The sequence below is a fragment of the Cupressus sempervirens genome, chromosome 8 (assembly GCF_028749045.1).
Source record: "Cupressus sempervirens isolate cs-2001-9-10 chromosome 8, ASM2874904v1, whole genome shotgun sequence".
NCBI lineage: Eukaryota > Viridiplantae > Streptophyta > Pinopsida > Cupressales > Cupressaceae > Cupressus > Cupressus sempervirens.
Window position 1 is genome coordinate 5068335 of NC_143125.1, and position 22091 is coordinate 5090425.

Here is a 22091-nt window from a genome sequence, read left to right on the forward strand (position 1 = left end):
TCATTTATGTCTGCAGCTTCATGAATTAAGGCTTGAGTAGGTCGACTAGATTCTGAATTTAATTCGAACAAATATCCATTTCTCTGACCAATCAACTTCGCTTTCTTATTTGAGGAGTTCTTTGCCCACATTATTACTTTACTATCCACGAATGCAACATTATGTCCATCATCTTCAAGTGTTGTAACTGAGATTAGATTTGTTTTTATTCCTGGTACGTAGAGTACACCTTTGGGAAGAAGAGAATTCCCTAATTTTAGTTTCAAGGTGCAATTTCCAATTCCTTCGACAGAATGTGCTGAATTATCACCAATGGTGACTTTGCCATTATCCTTTTCAAATATAGAGTGTAGTGCTTCTTTGTATCCTATTATATGTCTAGAAGATCCACTATCAATAACCCATGCTTTACTTGAGATTTCATTTGGTAGTGACGAATACAATACACAATTCTCGGGATCATAGTTATCTTCTTCACTAGTAACATTTATACAGTTTGCTTCTTGTTTAGAATTCTCAAAACAATTTGATCTGTAGTGTCCAAACTTTTCACAGTTGAAACACTTTATTTTGGATAGATCTTTCTTGGGTTTGTCATTCTTTTGATTTCCCTTCTTCTTGAAATGCTTCTTGTTGCCCTTATAGTAGTTTATACTAAGAACATGAAGTTCTTCATCTTCTAGTTTTAGTTTCCCTCCTTTCTTCAATTTTCTAGATTCTTCTTGAAGACAATTCCCCTTAAATCTATTGAAGTCAGGAAGTTTATCTCTGGCACTTATTGCTGTTTCAAAAGTTTCTCACAAATCTGGTAATCCATCTATAGCAATCAATGTTAGTTCCGTGTCACTAATAATGGTTCCTATACTTGACATTTCATCTCTAATACTAGCAACCCTTAGGAAATAAGAATTCATTGATTCTCTTTTCTTTATTTGTATGTGATTTAGTTGCCTTTTCAGTGCAAGAACTCTAGTTGCATTGTTAACCTCATATGCATTTAGTAATGCCTTCATCATATCAAATGTTGTCTGATGTTTTGTTAGCATAAGTACAATATCATTCTTTACTCCATCTGATATGATTTGAATGGTTTTTCTATTTCCTTTACTCCATATAGTTTTATGAGCTTCAATACTAGGTTGTTTAAATGCTCTATCAACAAATTGTTTTACATCATTTTCTTCAAGAATCATCATGATTCTGAATTTCCAGGCCTCAAAGTGTTCTTTCCCATCAAACCTATCCTCGGATCTGATTGTGTATGCCATTGAAGATAGGAGATAGATGTTAGATATAAAGTCTGATTACTGAATTTTGCAGAGCCTAGGTTTGACTAGCAAAGCTCTGATTACATGTAAAGTTTCTGCAAATTCTATGACTAAATCAGAGATTAGATTCGTCTTTCTTCTTTTCTTTGAGTCTTGCTGTGAATAACTTCAAAGTATTGTCTTAAATTATATTAGAAATATAATTCTAAAAACTATCTTTTCTTCTACAAATCGTATATGGGCAGTATTGACTAAGGAGCAGACTATTTTGTATTTTGTGTGCTCTTAGACTTCAACCATACCCATTATTAATAGAGAGCCCTAGGGACATGTGCTTTCAAGGGGCATGTACCTTCCAAAATATTCATTAACTAATCCTAGAAGTCGGCGACTTTTCCAAGAAACAATAAGTTTGAAAATAACTTAAAAAAAAATGAGTTTAGTTAAATCCAAACTAATCCTAAGGATAGACATCAATATCCTTAGGAGGATAATGTAAAGATATTCGGATTACTCTAAGTCATGTAACAATAGATCAGACTGATCTAATAGATCAGTAGGATTACAAGTTACAGATTTAACACACGACTCCATCCTCAGACGGGGCTGGTTGGTATAGGTGAAGGTGAAACATGATTGGAAATAGAATACTATGTTCATGGAAGGAAGAGGCAAGATTTGTAATCCACCTACACACACAAATGGTAGGAAAGGAGGCAGCATCGTCGGATTCTAAAGGCAAAGGCGGAGGGGACGAGGAGGGGAAGAAAAGAATGGAACCTAACAAAGAGGGAATATTGAGATTGGAAGGAGGGTCTAATGATTACAACCTGGACTTAGTGAACGGCATACTCAATTGGTAGATGGAGGACTCTGAGTTCTTTCCGAGCTGTAACGTGTTAGGGGTGAAAGAGGGAAAAGAAGAGAATGAATTTTCGAAGGAGTATAGCGAAGTAAGGGAAGGAGAAGCATAGATAGATGAAACACCTGCGCATACGTTTAGTGAAGACACACCTATTAAGTACGAAGAGCCTAAAGTAAAAATGATGAACTTAGCGAATGAAGCCAATCCAAAAAATATGTGGGAGATGACTGGAATCCAATCCTGAAGGCAGCAATGTTCAAAAGTATTCATGGAATATAAGGATGTATTCGCATAGACGTATAAGGCCTTGAAAGGGATACCACCAAAACTATGCGTCCACTATATACCACTAATAGGAGGAGCAGTACCCATACGGAAGAGGCCATACAAGATGAACAAAAACTATGTTGCAGGGTTACTGATGAGATCAACCGAATACTTGAAGTGGGCATTATTTTTAGAGTGTAGACGAGTGAGTGGGTATCACCAATTTTGATATCTCTGAAGGACACCACTCAGATAAGAATATGTGTGGACTTTTGATGCCTGAATGCAATAATGATCACGAATCCACTTCCGATACCATTCACCGATAGTATTTTGGAAGAAGTTGCAGTGCACGAAATCTATTCATTTATGGATGGATTCTCGAGATACAACTAGATATCCATCGCGGAAGAAGATAGGTTTAAAACAACCTTCATAGTTGAGGATGGAGTATATGCCTACAATAAGATCCCATTCAGACTATGTAATGCTCTGGCAACATTTCAGAGAATTATCTTGCACATATTTGATAAGAAGTCAGTTCGTAATTTCAAGGCATTTCTGGACGATTGGTCAATTTTTAGTATGGAGGACAAGCATATAACCGCACTTAGAGAATGCATGGAAAGATGCAGACGGGCGACATTGACATTGAATCCGAAGAAGTGCAGATTCATGGTACCGCAGGGGAAGCTATTAGGGCACATAGTATGCAAAGCAAGATTAAAGATGGATTCTGACAAACTCCAGGTAATCTTGGAAATGCCACCGTCGACAAATGTAATAGGGGTAAAATTGTTCCTCGGACATATTGGAAATTATTGAAAGTTCATTAAGGGCTTTGCGAAAATATCCTACCCACTGGACAAACTAACATGCAAAGGAGAACCCTACAAGTGGGATACAGAGCAGAATGAAGTTGTCGAAGGACTGAAAACCAGACTTGCTACAGCACCTATCCTGGCTTATCCGAATTGGGATAAAGAGTTTCATGTTCATGTCAACGCGTCGAACTATGCAATCAGAGCAACATTGGCACAAACAGGTGATCACAAATTGGATCATCTGATGTACTTTGCAAGTAGGCTACTATCTAAAGCGGAGAAGAATTATAGTACGACAGAACAAGAGGCACTCAGAATGATATATGCCATACAGAAATTTAGAAATTATCTACTGGCAACGCTGTTCGTATTTTATGTGGATCATCAAGCACTGTTATATCTCGTGAACAAGTCGATCATCCAGGGAAGAATAAGCCGATGGCTATTACTATTATAGGAGCTTACATTCAAGATTGTGGTACAGCCTGGAAAAAGCCATGTAAACGTGGACAATTTATCAAGGATCAAATCGGGAGAACCACCGAAGGGAGTCAACAATGATTTTCCTAACGTCAATTATTTCAGATTGTCATACTACCATCCTAGTACGTGACTATCTGGGAATATCTTTCGATGAGACAATTTCCTAGGGAAATGTTGCCGAACAAGAGAAGAAACTGGTACTAAGGAGTCTAACATTTCAATTGATCAATGGGTTGTTGTATAGGATGGGACCTGACCAGATTTTAAGACGGTGTGTTCTAAAAGAGGAAATACCAAAGGTGTTGAGGGAAGCACATGAAGGACCAGCAGGAGAACACATGGGGTTAGATACAACTGCGCGGAAGATACTTCTGGCACGGTTATGCTGGCCAACCGTGCACAACGATGCCATGGAGTGGGTCGTTGTGTGCGATACATGTCAGAGAGTTGGGAAACCACTAAAGAGGGACTTCATGCCTCTCAACCCTTCACACGCACAGGAGTTATTTGAAAGATGGGGGTTGGACTTTGTCAGACCCCTCAAGGTAATGAAAAGATGCAAGTACATCATGGTAGCGACGGAGTACCTTACCAAGTGGGTAGAGGCACAGGCCCTACCACACAACTCTTCAGTGAGCACAACGAAATTTATTTACGAGCAAATCATTACAAGGTACGGGATCCCGCTATAGTTCACAAGCGACCATGGAGGACACTTCATCAATCATGTCATCCAACTACTCACCACAGAGTTCAAGATATACCATTCCCTATCGAGCCCGTATTACCTGAGAGCCAACGGGCAAGCAAAAGCTACGAATAAAATCTTAGTCGGAGTAATATATAAATCTTGTGCAGCTAAAGGAAAGGATTGGGAAGAAAGGCAACCATCAGTGTTATGGGCGTACCGTACTTCATACAAGGTAACTACCGGACACACTTCGTTTCAGTTGATGTATGGACAGGAGGCTGTGGTACTGGGAAAATTCATGGTACCAAGTTTAAAGATCACGATTGAAAACAAACTAGGAGATATGGAAAGTCTGAGGGAAAAATTGAATAATTTAAATAAACTTGACAAACGACAACTCCAGGCACAATGGGCCATAGAAGTTACACAGTACAAGCATAAGGCATGGCATGACAAGCATTTAAAATTGAACAAATTTCAACCAGGCCAATTAGTTTTGAAGTATAATGGGCGCAACGAGATCGAACTAAGCAAATTCAAGGTGAAATGGGTAGGACCATATAAAATTCACGAAGTTGGCAATAATGGAGCAATAAAACTATGGACGATCGATAGGAACTAAGTGGCAGATGCAATGAATAGGTCAAAGCTGAAAGCCTATGATGAAAGAAATAATGTGCCTCCACGGATGAACAACTCAAAGAGAGTATAAAAATAATAATAAATAATTATATATGTAAAATAAGTAAGTGTAAATAATGTATAAGTAAAGCACATTAAAATTTTCATAGTACGGCCATAGAAAAGCAAGCAAATAAGTATGTATAAAAGAGAAAATCATAACATGCTGATAGAACAATGACATAAAGTACCGTATGAGCCATTGATTGGACACCGTACGGTCAAGAGGAAAAATGAAAAAGCCTTGTACGACTATATATTAACATACTGTACCGTACAGCCCAAGGAGAGCATTTCTTCCATACGGCCAAGTCAGAGAAAGAATAATAGAGGAGCCCGTATGGCTAGGAGTAGGAGGGAAAACATAATCTCACCACCATACAGATCTGAAGAATCCAATATACCGTACGGCCGAATAGTGTGAATAACTACAATTAAGAACACATTGTATGGCAACAAGGGAAGCAAGATAGGCAGTCAAAGTGACGATTGTACAATAAGACAGGAGAGGAAGAAACCACCAACTAACAAAGCAGTGGAATAGGAGTTCACCATACGGCAAGCACAAACAAGAGATCGCATAGGCCATTATTGTATGGTAAGCTCAAAGGGGAAGATTTTTATCATCACCATACCGTATGGACATAGCAAAGTTGTTGCCATACGGTAAGCACAAGGAGGTTACCAAAGTCACCATATGGATTGAGAGAGGTCATGTCGTACAGAAGGCTATATAGAAGAGGGCACACCATAAGGAAGAGGCGATTATAGTTACCGTGGGCACATTTTGTTGTCTATATATACCGTATGGACAAGAATAGGACGAAATTAACATTGTACAGTTTTGCATACACTACCATACGGCAGAGGGAAGGCAAGGAATTAAATAGAGGCTGTACCACTCATAAGCAACACAAGCCAAGCATATCGTACAGCTGGAGAAGTAAGGAACATAGCTGTAGGAACAAGCATATCGTACAGTTAACTGGAATTAAGATACATCGTATGGCCACAACAAGTAGAGAAGCAAATGTGAATTTGTCAATAGCTACCATACCATCATTGCCTTCAGGGAAAATTGCAACTAACCTAACCTTTTTTTGCAAAGCAAAAAGACAAGGGAAGTGACAGTTATGCACTCATTCGTAAAGAGAACTTGGAAAAAGAAGTTGGAGGAAGATACAACAATGACTACAACCATGAACAGAAATATGAAAACCTTGTCGTCTAGAGTGCGTGTTGCAAGTGGCACAAGTACAGGAGCAAGTAAAAAGAAAGGCAAGCAAACAACACAGTCCGCTGCACATGATAATCTCATAGCACAGCATGTCTCGTTTGAGGGTTAGACTGGAGCAGAATATAGGAAATGGTGGCAGGAGACATCTGATAACCATCTAGTGAAAACCAACATTTAGAAGGCACAAGTTGAATAACCAATACAGATGTCTTTATTTTGCATTTGAGACTATGAAGGGCTCTTGCACATAATGGAGATGTATGATAGGTTCTCTCGAACAAGTTCGTTTACCTATCATGGACGCGACCTTGTAATATCATTCAGAACACCAAACTTCACACAAGTATTCGGAATACCTGGTCATGCACAGGGTGGAAGGAAAATCGACAACAAACCGAAAACATAATCGAGAGGTGAAGGCACAATTGGTATGCGGGGATTTGACACAAATGGAGAAAGAAGCACTCATGGACACATTGAAGGGTACATGACTAAAGAAGTCCAATGTTCAGGAAGGGTACTAGCGTTGTCTTATGGACTTAGTAAAAAGTCACCTCACAAGATTCAACCACACTTCAGAAATTTCATTCCTGCAAATAGCAATGATGAACAGGATCCTACATGTAAGAGTGTACAATTGGGCTGCATTGTTGGCAAAAAGGATGTACGAATTTATGACACTGCAGCATAAGACATTCTACATGCCACACTATGCAATTAGGTTATTCTTGGAGGCAACAATGCGGATGATTCCTTAGATTCTGAAAAAAGGGTGACAGCAAATGCGAAGACAATGAGTGCTATCATAAGCTATCTTGCAGATTCTCCACATGACAAAGTTCTTCATCTTAGTAAAACTAAAGAAATGGAAACATTGGAAACATCAAGAAGAAGATACCAAAATTTCTTTGAAGACGCGATTATGGATGCTGATGAAATGGACTTAGAACTTAAACTTGTTGCAGCACTCGCTGAAATTAAGAAGCTCAAGAAGAAAAATCAGAAAGAATGAAGAGAAGATGAAGATTGCTATGAGTCTTAGTGAAGTTGAAAAGCAATCGACTGATCTAAAAATTCTCAATGAGGAAATCAAAATAATTTGTGAGAATCTCGAGAATCAGATTCAGCTCAAGGAAGTCAACATAACCAAGCTAGAAGCTGAGATTGTTTCATTTAGAAACATTGGTAAATCTTCTACCTTATCTAGTTTGGAGTTCTTGAACATTAATAGGAGCACATCCTTGGATGATGTTCCTGCTTCTCAAAAACCAAGGCTTGATAAGAAGGGAATTGGCTTGGATGAAGGTGACTGCTCTTTGTCAAAAAGAAAGGAGAAGCTGGATTGTGAAGAGCCTATTGGTTCTCAACAAAACCAAGCCATCAAGAAACCCTTCTTTTATGGTTATTGTTTTTCTTGAAATTACTTTGGTCATAAGGCTATGGATCACAATGTTGGTCCTAGAACAAAGTCTTATAGCTTTGAGAGATACGGTTTTGATCCCTTTAAGAGATTTAAGTTAATGTGCTACTGCTCTAACAAGTTTGGCCATACCTCAAGATTCTGCAAGAAAAATGGAGTAACATATTGTAAAAGCTTGCCAAAGTTTGTCAAGGTATGGAAAAAGAAGAATCATATTGTAGAGTTCTATTTGATAGACCTCAAGCATTTGTTTGAAAAACTTCTCCTTCCTAATAAGAAGCACTCAACTGAATCTGATGGAAAATGCATATTGAAGACAATTGTTAAATAGACTACAAAGATAGCATCAAATATTTCCAATGAACTTGAAACTAAAATATTGTCTCTATAGTTGAAACAATTTATCTTAGGGAATCAATCCACATCTCTCACCAAATTTCACTACTTATGGACAAAAGTAAAGCAACTAACCAATTTCATCTTGATGTTTACTAACACATATCAACTTGAATTCATAATATTATACCAAATACAAAAAAAGAGAGAGACCTCAACCTCTCCTTATAAGAAAGCCAACTAATCTATTTCTCGGATCGATGTATGTGAATCACATTACTAAAGACATTGGAAACATCAAGAAGAAGATACCAAAAAAACGTCCTATCTTAGTTTTGAAGGTGTGCTTGTTGGAAAATATAATAAGTAAAAGATTCAATGAAAGTGAAATAGCCTAAGCATAGCTATAAATCCTATTGATAAATGTAAAATGGAAATAAGGTTTGCAAGGTACAAAAGAAAATAAGAGAAAACATATGCTATTTTATAAGATACCTTCTATATTGTCTTGCTCCTCAGGTGATGTTGCAACTACACAATTCAAACTACTAAACATGCAATTATTCACGAAAATAAGAACTGCAACAAGTGCACCAAGACAAAATTGAGAAAAGATGAAGACTCCTGGGATAGAGTAATGGTATAACCCGATGGTGTCCCAAATTGTAGCATCCTAATCAAAAAAGAAAGTAGTTAAAGGATCTATCAAAAAATCTCTACTATACTAATAAAAAAATAAAGTTGTGATTGGGCCTATCAATAAACTTTGTATTAATTATACCAACTAAAAACAAGAAATATCAAAACAACTTCATCAATTCTATGTACCATTTTAATGTCCATCCTTGAGACATCGAAGGTTGCATTAAATGCATATGTGCTCACAACCCAAACAAGAATAAAGCTAAGAAGAAAAATAGTCACTCGATGCAAAGCGTATATTGAAGGGAAGACATAAAGAACATAGCCTATGTAGATGACAAGGCCAAAAGCAAAAATGCTTGCATAAGTTAAACTCCAAAGTGAAAGAGCGAAGAGAGAAATCTGCAAAAAAGAACAGGCTCAAGTTATGTACAACACTCTTCATTAAACAATTAACGTGCAAGGTAGATGAAAGAAAAACAAATATGGAAAACTCAACACAAAATGTTAAATTCATGCATTCTAAAAATAAGAAAACTATTGAATCAGTGTACAAACAAAATTAACATTTAAAGTGGCGTAAAGAGGTTCTGACTAGAGAAGGAGAAGAATAGAAAACACATGATAGTCAGTTTACATTATATTTCACATAAAGTTATTTTTGCATTAACATTTGTCTCATTTAAAGGTTCTATGGTGCTCCATTATAGAGAAAACTATTTCTAATTCATTAAATTGATGCTTTGGTGAAATAGTAAAACAGCAAAATCATAGGTAACATTATTTGTTTAAAGTGGCATAAAGAGGTTGTGACTAGAAATGAAGAGTACTAGAAAACGACTAAAAGAAATTGGTTTGAAACAAGTTTTTCATAAAGTTTGTTTTGTCTTTTACAATAAATTGCCAGCTTGTACAATGCATGTCCTATAGAACATGTTGAGGACATACAATACATTTTTAGGGTGTTATGGTGCAAATATATACAACTAATCAAGGCATGTCCATGTTGAGATAGAGAATGTCCGCCAAACCATGCAAGTGGACATGGAAGAGATCACTTAAAGGCATCTCAATATAAAGATGGAAAAAGCAAGCTCAATCTATCCCAATGTAACAATCACAAAGAACAAGAGAGGGCCAACTACTAGACGACGGGAGCATACACAACTCATGTATAATAAAAACTAAGGATGTAGGAGTAGATTTGTAATGTCCCCTTTTTCAGAGGCAAGTTCATCTGTGTGTGTGTGTGTCTATATATATAATATGTTGTCTGTTTTTATCAAACGCAATTAATATTTAATTAATAATTACTAAAACTAAAATAATTTATGGTCAATAATAAAATATAAATAGAATCCCTTTCTGGGAAAGTATTAAAATAACAATTGACTTTAATTAAAGTCATTAATGAGCATTCATCGGGAAACTGAAAAATAAGGTAATTAAGGGAATCCTTGGGTTTCAAGAAGCAAGGGATGAATTATATTTTTCAGTTGGGATTTGAATTCTCAAATTTTTCTTAGGATGTGCCTGAGAGTTCCATTTTCAGCAAGGAGAGACCTGCTCTGAATAGCTTGGAGTGACCATCAAGATCACTCGGTTAAATCATCTGTCACATTATAGAATGAAATAAATTTATTTTCATTATTAGAGATCTGTATAATATGTCAAGTGAATGGTTTATGTAGGCATTTATGTATGGCCAGTTATATTCATGTGGTCCTAAAGAATAAGGAATCAAGTATTTTGATCATAGTCAGATTTATCAATAATTCCAAAATAGTGTGATCTCATTAGATGGAATATCCTCTCCATGATGATGCAAGATGTCATGACCACTCCTAAAAGAGAATCTTACAATTATAACTAAATAAAATTATATAATAATAGTTCATTATATGATTAAAATATATATTATTATCGATTACTTACAAAAGATAAATATTCTACTTAATTATTTTATAATAATAATTATAATCATTATTAGTAATATACATTAATGTCTATATATATTATAGACATTTAAATATAAATCCAATAAACGAAATATGTACTAACTTAAATCATTACATAAATCTATACACTAACAAATATAATTAGTAATACATAAACCTACCCACCGATGGAGCATAATTGAAGGACACGTCCATTCAAGACAGATGTAGCAATATTTATGTGGAGTTAATAGATGATATAGGGCATCATCATCGGATTTCACATCGACATCAATACAAAGAACGTGGAGCGAAGTCCAAGGAGCATATTGAAAAATGACAACAAGGAAATATATTAAATATATTAAAGAGGGGCGAGTGAAGAAATTAACAAGATATATATTACTATCAGTTCAGGAAAAAGGTGTGAATATGACCACATCGCCAAGCAAGTATAAGAAACTTAGCAGGGTCGATATCCTTGCGGCCATGAGAGATTGGAAGAAGTATTGAAGATCAAACCAATATTAAAATGATCATGCAAGTGATGTCATTCCCATACACATCGCAGTAGGTACAAAGAATCAGGATAGTCGATCACATCACCGTCAAACCGCGTGCAGAGGCAACAAGGAGGTGGTAGTTGTATTACATTTTACCTACGTGGAAGGATAAACCATCGAATAAGGGTCAAACAAAACCAATATTAAGCGGATGTCTAAAGCATCAGAAGTGCTTCAGCAACCCGACCCCATATGTATGTACCACAATTGTTGATAAGGGTAAGGACATCGAGTTGCACATACAAGGTAAGTAAGTGAATTTTGATTTAATATAAATGAAAGGTAATTATAGTTAAGATATCATAATTTATAATGTTATTTAAAGTATTTAGAAGTATTGTGAACTATATAGGATATTATAATAGGTATATATATAACAATATGTATATTATTGTTGTATGTTATAAAATCATTTATTATATTTTGAATAACATATTATTGGTTTTTGTGAACATTTGAATATGATCTTTTAATAGAATGTATTATTTTAATATAAGAAAATTTGGATGTTATAATGATATCAATTAAATGAACATGATTCCTTACGTAAGGAATATTTTATCCTTTGTGTTAGTCCATAGGACTTACATAGTGGAAATTAAATAATAATGTATTAATCTATTAGGAGAATTATAAGACTCAAAGAAGGTATTAACACCTTGAACCGACCACCGTGGCCGAGGATTCTCCGTGTTGCCAGAATATTCTGATGTTGTCAAACATATGCATATGTCGTTGGCCTTGGATAGAGGATGCCCGTCCAAGAAGAATCTTAAGGGGTGCGCACCCAGGTTGATGGCGAAGTAGCTATGAGTTATGAAGTCCGATCTGGAGACGTCCTTAACATTGGGTTTAACTTAGAAGGTAGAATTAGTTTTATTATTGATATGATTCTAACATATATTTTTGCAGGTATTACTTGTCCTTAACTAACCCTGTTAGTGGGGACATTACACAAGAAAGAGTTGTTCTTTTTTCTATTTCTATTTCAAACAAGGCCTGACTAAAAAGTATTGTCGCAATGAAATATTAATCATCTTGGAGCAACTACAATATGTGGAATGAGATTAAATGTTAATGTTGGGTAACATGTGATGTCACCTGTTTGAAATAGGATTTAATAATAATGAAAAATGATAAGTTGCGACTCCCTCAAACACGAGATATAGAAAAGAAGAAGAAAAACATAATTTGAAAGGGAAGAAATAAGGGAGTATCAAAACCAAGGAAGGATTAATGTTAGAATATTGAAATGAGAGGAAATGATGCATGGTTGTGAATCTTTCAAAAGTGGTGATTATGAAAGTTTGTAACAATTGCAACAGGCAAGTGTGGTGAAAAGGTGTGACTCTACCTCTCATTGGAACATATAGAAGGGAGAAGGATGCATTTGAGGAGTATATCCAAGGTTAAAGAATTTATTTGAGGAGTATATTCCTTCTATTTTGCTTTGGGAGTGAGTCTTACAACCATCAAATAAGAACTAGTGCATGTACAAATATATAGATATATTTAATTATCATGTGATCTTTGCAAAATCTACAATTAAATAGATGCATAACTTCTAATACTAGGATGATAATCATCGTAAAGAGTTTACTCATATTAATTCTGCTCTACTCTTATGAACTATCACCTCACAATTAGAGCCTTTGTATGATCTAGTCCATGTCCATTCCACCACAAGCCCTCTTCCCTTGCCTTTGTATTTTGTAGCTCATGCCCATTCCACCGTAGGCTTCATGCCTTTGTATGATGTAGCATGGCCCATTCCACTGCAAGCTTATCCTTGGCCTTTGTACAATGTAGAACTCATTCCGCCACAGGGCTTATCTTACTTGTGAGGAAAGGGTCTGATATAGGAAAATGTATACAATATCCTAGCTAGACTACTCATCATTTGATTATTCATTATGTATTGAAACTTATACAGAGTTTAATCCTTTTCAAATTGCATATAAAATTGTACAAAGGAAATTAAGAGAAAACAGTGCATGAAGACACATCTATATAGTTTTGAGGGTATTTTTGTTACCAAAATGTCAGTATATCATGTTAGGCTCACTCTTGCTATAGAAGGATACTCACGATCCCAATCATCAAAGATATCTTGCCCCAAGAGTCTCTTATTATCCAACATGATTCATATGTAGCTGGAGGTGCTAGATCCAATACCACTTTGGAGTTACTATCATAACATCCAAGTCCTAGACCAAATAGTTATATGACCATTTGTTATTTGAACACAATCTCTTTACAGTCTGCTCCTTCTCATTAGAAGATCCCCTTGTCTTGACTTTGTTGCATAATCCTAGATGTTATTACCTGCAAAAATGCCTCAACCACATTCCTAATGCACCATTCTTCTCTTTTAGTAAGAACATCCCTAATTATTATGGAGTAACTGAACATCAACATCCTTGATACAAGTTGCTCCAATGAGTACATCAAATCAGAAAATGCCTTCATAAAAGAATTTGTCAAACAATTTCAATAAATAGTTTGTGCTCCCATTTGTCATTACGAAGGTGTCAAAAAAAGTTTATTGTGAAGTAAAAACACTATGAGATTGTTTGAGAGACATCTCCCCCTTCAACTATCTTCCCTCAAAGGATGGTTCGAATTGGAACTCTAATAGTGTCTCTTCTCTGACATCTTAGTTCAAATGGGAATGGAACATTGGTTATTATTTCCCCCCACAATGTCAAATTCCCACTTATTCCATTGATTATAGAGTTTTCAATCACTACCAAGTCCAAAAGAATTTGTCGCCTTTTGATCTTTAAATACTCTCTCTTAATAACCAAAATGTCATGAACATCCTTCCTATGAAACATAAATTAGTTTCTTACAATCATTGCCTTCATCCAATTACTAGTAATCAATTAATTAATGAGTATGCATATATCGGATCCTTCAAATATTTAATCATTCGACTAACTCACTTTGATTCTTTAAACCTTCAATCCTCATGATTCTCTTTGTATTATTGTTGAATTTAGGTGACTATAAAAATAACTTATACACCGAATATAAGGATATATGCAATGCAAAGGGTCTTCCTACAAATTTCTTAAAGAACTGCACCCTACCATAAATAATCTCACAAAGATCACTGCTTCATATACACTCTTAGCTAATAATACAAGTTACAACATCCTAAGGATTCATCATAATACAATATATGAGCCATCCATCTCTGCACATGAAACTATTCTAGCACACAACAATGTATTACCAAAGGCTAGAGTAATATAAGATAATCAGGGATTTCATCATTGAATAGACTAGACTAGTCATCTCCTTCAAGTTGTAAAAACCCTGTCTGGTTATAGCTAAATCAAGCATCAATTTCTTTCACATTTCAATGGTTTGACATTCTGTCAAACACTTGGCATACAGCCCAATTACCACTAAATATATGATGTCTTAAATTTTCAAACACAATATCAGGATGTACAGGAAACTGATCACAAATTTATTTAATTTTGGCCTTATAAGTTTTGAATAAATAAATACCGAACGCCAATAAACAATTTTGAAATGATTCACACCAGCCTTTGAATTCATTCATCATCAAACCATATAACAATATAATGAAAAGGGAATTTAATTGTCGGCTGATTATAAATCAGAATTTTAAGCCAACCCGTTTACTTTCAAACTATGTAATATTAACTAAATTCTACAAATTAAGAACCTGCATTGCCGTAGAATGTAATTGCAAAGTCAGACTGAAAGCCTAGTCCAATTTCAATCTGGCATTCATAGTCTGCAATGCTGCCCAAAACAAACCCCAATCTGCAAACTAACCCTCGTCCGACAATAGAGAAATTATAATATTCAATTGTATAAATGCTCCTCAGACACAGTTAATACAAAAAAAAAAGACGATAATAAAACTCAAAAATCCACAATACCTCAATTGTGGATTCTCAGAATTAAATCTACAATACTTCAAGAAGGGCACAAACTTCAAACTCAGAAATGTCACAAAGACAACAAGAGCAAAATAAGATAATCAAATAATGGGTTGCTTTACTCATCAAATGGCCTCATATTTATAATCTCCAAATGGCACAAAGTTTCCCAAATGAACTTCACTCAAGAAGCTTCCCACACACAACATTAAAATATAATAAAGTGTCATTATAATCTGATTTATTAATTGCTTTTGGCTCCGAAAATGACCTTTTCCACCATAACTTAAAATTCTGACACGTAAGGTCACTGTTTCTTATTCCCATGATTTAAAACTTTTCGACCCGATTCCAATGAGCTATGATACTGAGCTGACCAACCAACAACACTGTCAAAAATAGCAACCTCAACGTATTTATATGAATAATAATAATAATTCACCCATCTTGCTATAACACCTGAAGAGGCATCAGAATCAAAATCTGACAACACCAAATTGATCCTAATGATGAAAGATGATGAATTAACCTAACATGGTGACTTACTATAAATAGACACTCCCTCCAAGATTCTTGGAGCTCAAACTGGAAGCCTGAAATAAAAACTGAGAGCATCCTCCAGCTCCTCTAACTCAACTGAGCTCATCGAAACCAACAAATTGACTTACTATAAATAGTAAGTCCCTCAAATAGAGCCAAAACACACCCTAGGCTGCTGGAATGCCTATAACCACATAACTGAAACCCTCAAATCTCACTGTCAACTCACGAGGGTTGCGATGATGAACTGACCTGGCAAATACAGGAACCTGCTAAAAATGGGGACATTACACAAGTGTTGACTAATAAACTAATATGAAAATTGTGCTCGACATTAAGAATTCATAAAAAATGATATTGGATGTCACAGTTGCGCACAATCTACATCACAATTGAAACCAACATTAATTATTCTATAAGTCCGATATCTCCTCATTTTCGATAATATCATCTTGCCAAGCTAACGTATATTAAATTGATGTTTAATTGTTCCCAAATAATAGTTAGCGATCAAATCTTTAATAACAATCTATAATATGACTTTTGAGATCTAGAACAATCTCCCATATTGAAATATCACAAATGGATATTGACTCGATTTTCTTTCTCAAGATAACATTCAGAACATAAACATATTAAGTTGCATTATAAAAACCAATAATATAAACCACAGGAAATATCCCCAATAGATATTTACCCGGTTTCTTCTTGAATATAATACTCAGAACTCAAATATATGAAATCACATTACAAACCAATAGTATAAAACTAGTAAGTTCTCATAAAAGTCCTCAAAGCATGTTATTGCATTATACAACAGCAATTCAATAACCAGTGTTCAGAGTCCAATCTTAAACACAGTTTAACAGTCAAATTGGCACACTAAGAAAAGAACCTGTAAGCACATGTGAGACACCTAATGTGACGTCTCCACGGACAATACGTTTGCATCCACTATCTGTCAACACGAGGGGTTACTTCCTCACACTGGCTAAAAGCTGAAGCTTTCTGAATAACTCTCGCAAGAAAGAAATTGAAATCTGAAATCATAAAACAAACATCCCAAATGAATGAGTCTCTTCTCCTTTTATCCTCACAGCTGTGACTCTGACTCCCTTCCTGGCTTTTCGTCTTATCTCTCCTTGTCATTTTTAGCCCACTTTATAATATTAAACTGACCTTTTATAATTTGAATCGACACTCTCATAGTCAATTTTAATATCATATGAATATGTGCTTCAATTTTCTAATGTCCCAAAAGGGGACATTACACATATTTGATATTAAAGCCTTATGACCCAGATAGTATCCACTATTTATCTTCTTGAACGAGATTAGTCCTATTTCACTGTCATTTCCAGCCAAGCATGTTGCTCATAATTCAAAACGAACACAATTCTTCAACTGATGACCAAATACCACAAGCATTTTTACAATCCTCTTTCAAACCACTAACTAAGACTAGCAATCACTATCAAACATATAAATTCGTGAAAACTACATTTCTCCTAACTTTGCTGTGATAAGAATTTATCCAAAAACAAAAACGAATATTTAGATTCCCATAGGTTTGAACCAATAATTAATAGATGATAATGATAACACCTAAATGTGTGTGTGCGTACTCAAATATATATATATATATATATATATATATGTCTATGTTAATTATCTAATAATTATTGGTCAGAGATAACAATGATTAATTAGTAACCATAGGGACTGATTAAACACATTTTATCACTTGATTAATTCAATCCAACTGAAGCTATAACCTTAACATGATAAATTAAATAAATAAAGAATGGTGACTTGCCACCTTTTTTAAAGAAAAAACATTAACATGATAAAGGGGGCTTATGATTTGTTGAAAGTTTCTCTTTTCACCCCTTTCCATGATTTTTTCATTCTTTAGCTTGCCAAGCTGAGTTGCATTCCTTGATCAGATTTACAAAGTTGAATTGTTTCCCTTGCCCAATGAATCATAATTTCATCCCTAGCTACATGGGGAGGTGGGATCCTCTCCTTGATGTGGAAACCTTGCCACATGAGAAGGTGGAATCCACGCCTTGATGTATCAACAAACAAATGAGGAAGAATCTTCTCCTTGAATTGGCAACCTTGCCAATTAAAGAGGTGGAATCCACTCCTTGACGTAGCAACCTTGCCACTTGAGGAGGTGGCATCCACTCCTTGAAGTGTCAATATTATAAAGCGGGGAATAGCATTTTAACTATAACAATAATATTTTTTATTTACCCTTCATGGCAATTTTGCTTAGACAGTTTTTTTTAAGAATTTATATTTTGGCTCAATTTTAATTTTAATTTTAACTCCTGATTTTCATACTTCGCTAACTTTTATCATTTTTGCTCAATTTTCACACTTAATCAAATTTCTCTAATTTTGCTGAATTTCCATACTGAGCCAAATTTTGCCAATTTTGCTCAATTTTCATACTAAGCCAATTTTGCCAATTTTTCATTTTTTGGACATATTGATTTTGGGAAGGCTTAAAAAATTCAAATTGTTGCCAAATTTTCTCTACCACCTAGACCTATCAAAGAGGAAAAAAAGGGGTCCCCATTTGCAATGGGGAAATAGTGCAAAAACCTCACAATACTACCATCTCCTATTTTTTAGGTTGTGGCAATGTAAAAAGGGGGAATATAATACTTGTAAAAAATGCCAAAAGAATTCATGATCATCTTCAAAAGCATAATGTCCATTGATTGTGAGCAGGCAGATGTTCATAAAAAATGATAATCATTTCCCAATGTATATTGATTGTGGCATTCAAGTGAGATTGGGCTGCTTGATTTCTTTAAAATTCATGATATGTAAGTTAGTACACTCTTTTTTGTTTATTTGTTATACTCTATTGTGCAACCTATATGCAAACAAACTAATATGTCAGTGGATCCATTAATGCAGTGACCAATTGATTGTACATAAATATTCTTTATTAATTCATTATTCTCCTCAATTCATTGATTGATGTAACAGTTGCCTTAAGGTGTCAAATTCTTTACCAACTAGGAATCTCAATCATTAATCAAGCATTTAAATCATTCACAAAGCTAAAGAAAAACAAGAAGCATACCGGATATCCATAAATGAAGAAATTGGCAACGAAATGTTGAAAAAAAACCCCAGTACTCAACTCTGGCCTCTGTGTAGTCATCGATCTGTAGATATGCAAACATGCATATATCCACATTATTACAAAATCACAAGAAGATTGTCAAGAATTCATAAACAAAACAGCCTATTGTGATATCTTTAACGAAAAACATTAATAAAGAAATACTGATGTCAAAATGAGACCAAAAGTTATCGAGTGTCATGCCATGTCACTTGTAATATAGGAAACACCCAGGTAAGAAATTTTGAGCAGCCACAAACACAGTAACGAAGTTAAAAAAATGCATAATAAAAGAAGATTGCTCAAGGACAAATTGAATAGTACAATGTTATTTATAAGATTGTATCTTACAGTTGAAAAATAAAATTGTGCAACTCATAACTGCACTCTTTAAAGGTGAAGAGTTGAAAATTACATTGCACCTATGTCTGAATCTGGTGTCTGTGATGGTAAAAGATGCTCTGTCATATTATTGCCTGAATGTGTCAATGTATACCCATCACATGCTAAAGAAGTGTAAGTCTTGCAGAATGGAAATATTTCCAATTCTGTTTCTTTCAAATCATGTATTACACTGCAAAACTGCAATTCACATTATCAGATAAGTGCTTCAGAATACAGATAATGCAGTTCAGTACTATGAACCACATATGACTCATAAATCAAGTAGAGCCATAAATAAAATGTGCTTCAAAATGTAAATCTGGTTTCTTAAGCCCAAATGGCTACAAAAGCAATAACCAAGAAGCAGTAGTACAAGTAGCAATCTGATTAGTAGAAAAAATGAACTTTGTAACCTTTCTAATAACAAGTACACAGAAAGAAAGAAAATATACACTAAATTGGGTCAATGAGATTCCAAAGATTCAAAGGAAAAGAAGTTACGAAGCGAGTAAAATGTTTGAAAAAACTCCAATTTCTTTGGCATACCTGATACTCACATGACCATATAATGTTATTCAAATAGAGTTACATCATTGGGCTGTACCGAGGGACTATTTAAACAGGTTCTAACTTAACCTCTGTAATATCCCTTGCTAAAACTAACTGTTTGTTGCAGAATTAAACCTCTGTGCTTATTGTTCCAGCACAGAATATTGTCAAGGAATATTGTCAAACAGTTGTAATTATCCCTCAAGGAATATTGTCAATCAGTTGTCATGAAACCTCTGTGCTTGTTGTTCCAGATTCCAGTGTGACTGTTCGTGGTTGGAACAATACCAAACATGCTTTGGAATGATTACTAGAATTTCTACTCAAATAACTGCAATGTAGATGTACTTCAGTTTTGGATTTCCAATGCTAATATATGACCAACTCATAAAAATGAGCACCTACAGCTGCTTGACATCAACGCAAACATTTTCCATGCCACGTTCCATCAAGCACTTGCCATGCCATTTCATTGTTATCAATGACCAATTACAGTGCTGAAATAAACATGGATTCCCCAACATATAGGCAACTACAAACTAAGATTTACTTATTTCCATCTAAACAATTTCACAATGATAGCTGCTGCAAGATATTAACTCTGAATCTATATACAAACCTGGTTTATTTCAACACAATGGTCTATTTAAATCAGCAATCCACGATAACTACTTCCTTAGACCCATGTGTTAACAGCTATAACCCACGGCAGGTATATATTTAGTACGGCAGCTAGCAATGGAAAAAATTACTGCCTGATGAACACCTCCTACTGTCAGGCATTGATTAACATTGTCTGCTACTAACCCTCTCTAATTTGAACCCAAAATCAACCAAATTCTTCAAATTAAAGCTCAGTAATGACTCCAAGATGAAGCCATCTCTCCACTTGCATTATTCATTGGGTCTCTCACCAATTCAAAGTCTCATAAAGTGAAGAATTTACAATTCCTCAAGTTGATAAACTGAGACCCTTGTTTCAATTCCTTCTGCACACCAACAAAAGCAAATACACGTCATGAATGAATTCCATCTCTCCTATACTGGCTAATTCACAAGAAGAAATTGATTATGGCTTCTTCAACACACTTCTAATCACTTATAAAATACTTAGTCTTTGCTGCACTTGTTTTTGATGTATTTGAAATATAATATTTAATTATGTTTCCCTCCATTTGGAGCACAACAAAATAATATAATTTTAATAATCACTTATATCTCCATTTATATTGGCACTTACATTAATCCTCATACACACTTTATAATTTGGTTTTATAATCATTAAATAACTCATTTTTATAATTAAGTCAAATTAAATTTAATAATGTGCACTTTTAATTAATTATTGATAAATTATTACTTTATTACAAATCAAAAAAATCATTATTTAAATAAAATGTCAGAACTCCAAGATTCTCATTATCTCTCAATTCTGTTACAACCATGAGGTAGCCGACTATATTTACTGCTAACTAGGGTGTCGCACTAAAAATAGTTAGGGTTCATCTCTATCAACCCTTGATTTACTATAAGTAGTAAATTCATGAATACTTGACCAATAAAGGTGCACTACAACTGAGGCTGATGTAGGTGCCCTGCCAACTATAGAAATGTTGGATAGATGACTTGCTATAAATAGTACATGTACCAAATGAAGAGCAAATCTTGAACACTTTTGTACTCTAGAAGGGAAAGATCTTCCTATTCTGCAAACAAGGAACCCTCTAACCATCTAACTAGCCTACAAAGGCCAATGATAGGCTAATCCAAAAATATACTCTTATGCTCATGAAAATGGGAACATTACAATTATCATATTCATACTAGAAGCAAGTATACAAGTAGTGAAATATAATCATGTAGTGAGAGTAAACGTGTACCCAAAAATATAATCATGTAGTGAAAATAGGCACTGTTGGAAAGCTCTTCCATTGTACATTGCAACGATATATTGTTGTATCATCTTAAATCGAAAATGCTTTAATTTAGTGATGGAGGCCATCATTCACTTGCATCTCTACTCCTTTCTTCCCCTTTCTTCTCATTCCTCCTAAGCCGAATAGGCGTAGGACCTAATAGATCATCTTTAATGCTCCTATTTTGATGGCATAAAGCTCGAGGTAGGATCTAATCACTTAGGACCTCCCTTTCCTCCATCCAATCACTCAAAATCTCTTTTCAGCTTCATTATGATCATATCTAAAAATTTGTACCTGATTTCTGGGATTCTGGGAATTGTTTGTGACCCTAAAGGAATCCTAAGGGTTCTAGGCCCTGGCGGGCAAGGACATAGTGCATCCCTACTAGTCTAATCACGGACGCAGTGCGTCCCTACTTAG

General features: G+C 34.9%; 1 protein-coding gene across 3 annotated transcripts in view; it reads right to left on the bottom strand.

The window, feature by feature from the left end:
- LOC149541281 (piezo-type mechanosensitive ion channel component) overlaps positions 1-22091 on the bottom strand; it is a 288359-nt gene that overhangs the window by 181779 nt on the left and 84489 nt on the right. The window contains exons 7-10 of one of the 3 annotated variants that reach the window (XM_089796579.1): positions 19235-19401; positions 18778-18862; positions 8901-9116; positions 8568-8745 (exon numbers count right to left, since the gene is read on the bottom strand). In XM_089796579.1, coding sequence (XP_089652705.1) covers positions 8568-8745; positions 8901-9116; positions 18778-18862; positions 19235-19401 — 646 coding nt within the window. Of the gene's footprint in view, positions 1-8567; positions 8746-8900; positions 9117-18777; positions 18863-19170; positions 19402-22091 lie in introns of those variants that run through there. The other 2 variants (XM_089796580.1, XM_089796581.1) reach the window with 2 other exon arrangements.